Source organism: Telopea speciosissima, chromosome 9 (genome assembly GCF_018873765.1).
Source record: "Telopea speciosissima isolate NSW1024214 ecotype Mountain lineage chromosome 9, Tspe_v1, whole genome shotgun sequence".
NCBI classification, from domain to species: Eukaryota; Viridiplantae; Streptophyta; class Magnoliopsida; order Proteales; family Proteaceae; genus Telopea; species Telopea speciosissima.
In genome coordinates this window covers 19,518,058-19,519,942 of record NC_057924.1, presented here as the reverse complement: position 1 = coordinate 19,519,942, position 1,885 = coordinate 19,518,058, and the positions used below count along the sequence as shown (strand labels likewise).

Genomic DNA, 1,885 nt, shown 5'->3' with positions numbered 1-1,885 from the left:
AACCCTCACTCGCCCTCAGGATTGAAAAAACCAGCCCAGGTCCTATTCAGGTTCAGGGCGGGGTCGGGCCGATATGGCCAAACTTATATCCCTAGTTCTACCAACCATTCAATGGGCATGTAATCTACGTGGCCTGGGAATTGATGGCAACAGAATGGCCGCTCAATCCCACGCTGCAGAGAAGCTCAATCCAATCCCAAATCCACCATTGCTCTACAGAGACCATAAACCGGGCATTTTGGTAAAAAAAACAAGGCTAATTTTTCTTCTCTCCATAATATAAAAGACATTTAATGGGCCCTGTGTCTTTACTTTGGGAATGTATACTCTCTTTTTCCTACCAAACCTTTGAAGCTCGGGTTTCGTGCATGACGTAGGAGTAGCCGGGTCAAGGTTACAAACTTTAGTTATTGAGATTTTCCTACCAAAACATTTGAAATGTAGTTTCATTCTTTAGCTAGAGTCTTCTATCCTTCTGGTCAAGCCGAGAAAAGAACAGTTCAGATACAATTTATTCATTCGAAGGCAAAAATGATATCCCATCAATCCTTCAAAACTGAGAAACCAAATAAAGGATCTCTATACAGAATTTTTATCCTCTCTTGTTACTGCACGGTGCAGTAATGCATTATGCAGCGGCTGCAGAGGTCATGTGCACCATGTGGGGTTTGCTGTACTACATAGCCTTTAGCACTGCACGATGCAGTACTATACCGTACAATAATAGGAGAGGATAACGATTCTCTCTATACATCACAATATATAACTACAGTATAAACAAAAAAAAAATTTACTCTCATATATGATGCTTCGGGGTCCTCTATTGCCGAGCTGCCTGTAGTGCTGCACACACAATAAGACTTGAAAAGACCGTCTTACCCCTGCCCGACCACCTTAAAGAAGTAATGTCACTGCCTCTCAAGATCTTCCACTCCATCTGTTTGTCCAGAAGCTTGAATTCTCCTCTCTGATCTATCCCTACTAAGCATTCTCCTGAAGGAACTCAATCTTGAAACTGATCCAGCAACCTTAGAGGATTGAGCAGCACCGTCTGATGTACCTTCAGGTGGAGCCGTAGGGGTCACACTAACACCCATCTCATGAGACTGTGGTGGTGGTGGTGGTGGCGTTAGGGTTTGGGCTTGTTCTTGGGGTTCAGCCCCAGTACGGCAAATAGGGCAAGTAGAGTGGGAATTCAACCACATATCAATACACTCTACATGAAACATGTGCTTACAATTTGGTAAAAGCCTTGCTAGCTCTCCATCTTCTATACTGCTCAAACAAATTGTGCACTCCGTCTTGTTGGTATCGTCAGGTTGTTCTTCCGTTCCCTTGTATACGAATACCGGTAAGGCGGCAATGACCGATGGTTCGAGCCCCGTGTTTGGTTGCTCGCTTGAATTCACTTGCATACCATGGCCAGTAGTTCTTACGTTTAGACGGATTGACGTCCGCCGCCTTGCTTGGCGTCGGAGGAGAAACCTTGCATAGATGTGGAGGATGAGAACCATCACAATTACTACAACCAAGGAAGTGATAGCCGTGAGCAGGATATTGGTGTTGAATTTGTTTCGGTCCGGTGTGTTCGCGAAAGGGTTTTCGGGGTTGCCCCACGGATAATGATCGTGATCGTGATCGTGATCACCCATGGTGGCCGGCCTCCAAAGAAGAAGAGGAAGAATTGAAGAGCTAATTAAGCAGCAAAGGATGGATATGTTGGTCTCTTAATAAACTGGTTCAAGGAGTTGATAAGTAGGTGTGGAGAGATGGAAATATATGGATCACTTGGTCTATAATATTTGTTAATTGCGTGCAGAAGGGGCATCCAAACCTTCAACGTTTCAATTTATTCAATAATCTTACGCGTTTAATCATCTTTCAA

The 1,885-nt window shown here is 44.1% G+C and overlaps 1 protein-coding gene across 1 annotated transcript; it reads right to left on the bottom strand.

Moving 5' to 3' along the window:
- Window positions 1–908: 908 nt before the first annotated feature.
- Window positions 909–1,652, bottom strand: LOC122638723 (E3 ubiquitin-protein ligase ATL41-like). The gene has a single exon (XM_043831575.1). The coding sequence runs from the start codon at window positions 1,650–1,652 to the stop codon at window positions 909–911; it is 744 nt and encodes a 247-aa protein (XP_043687510.1).
- Between the last annotated feature and the right edge of the window lie 233 nt (window positions 1,653–1,885).

Excerpts from the sequence above, each read along its gene's own strand:
- LOC122638723 (XM_043831575.1), bottom strand. The coding sequence starts at position 1,652 with ATGGGTGATCACGATCACGATCACGATCATTATCCGTGGGGCAACCCC.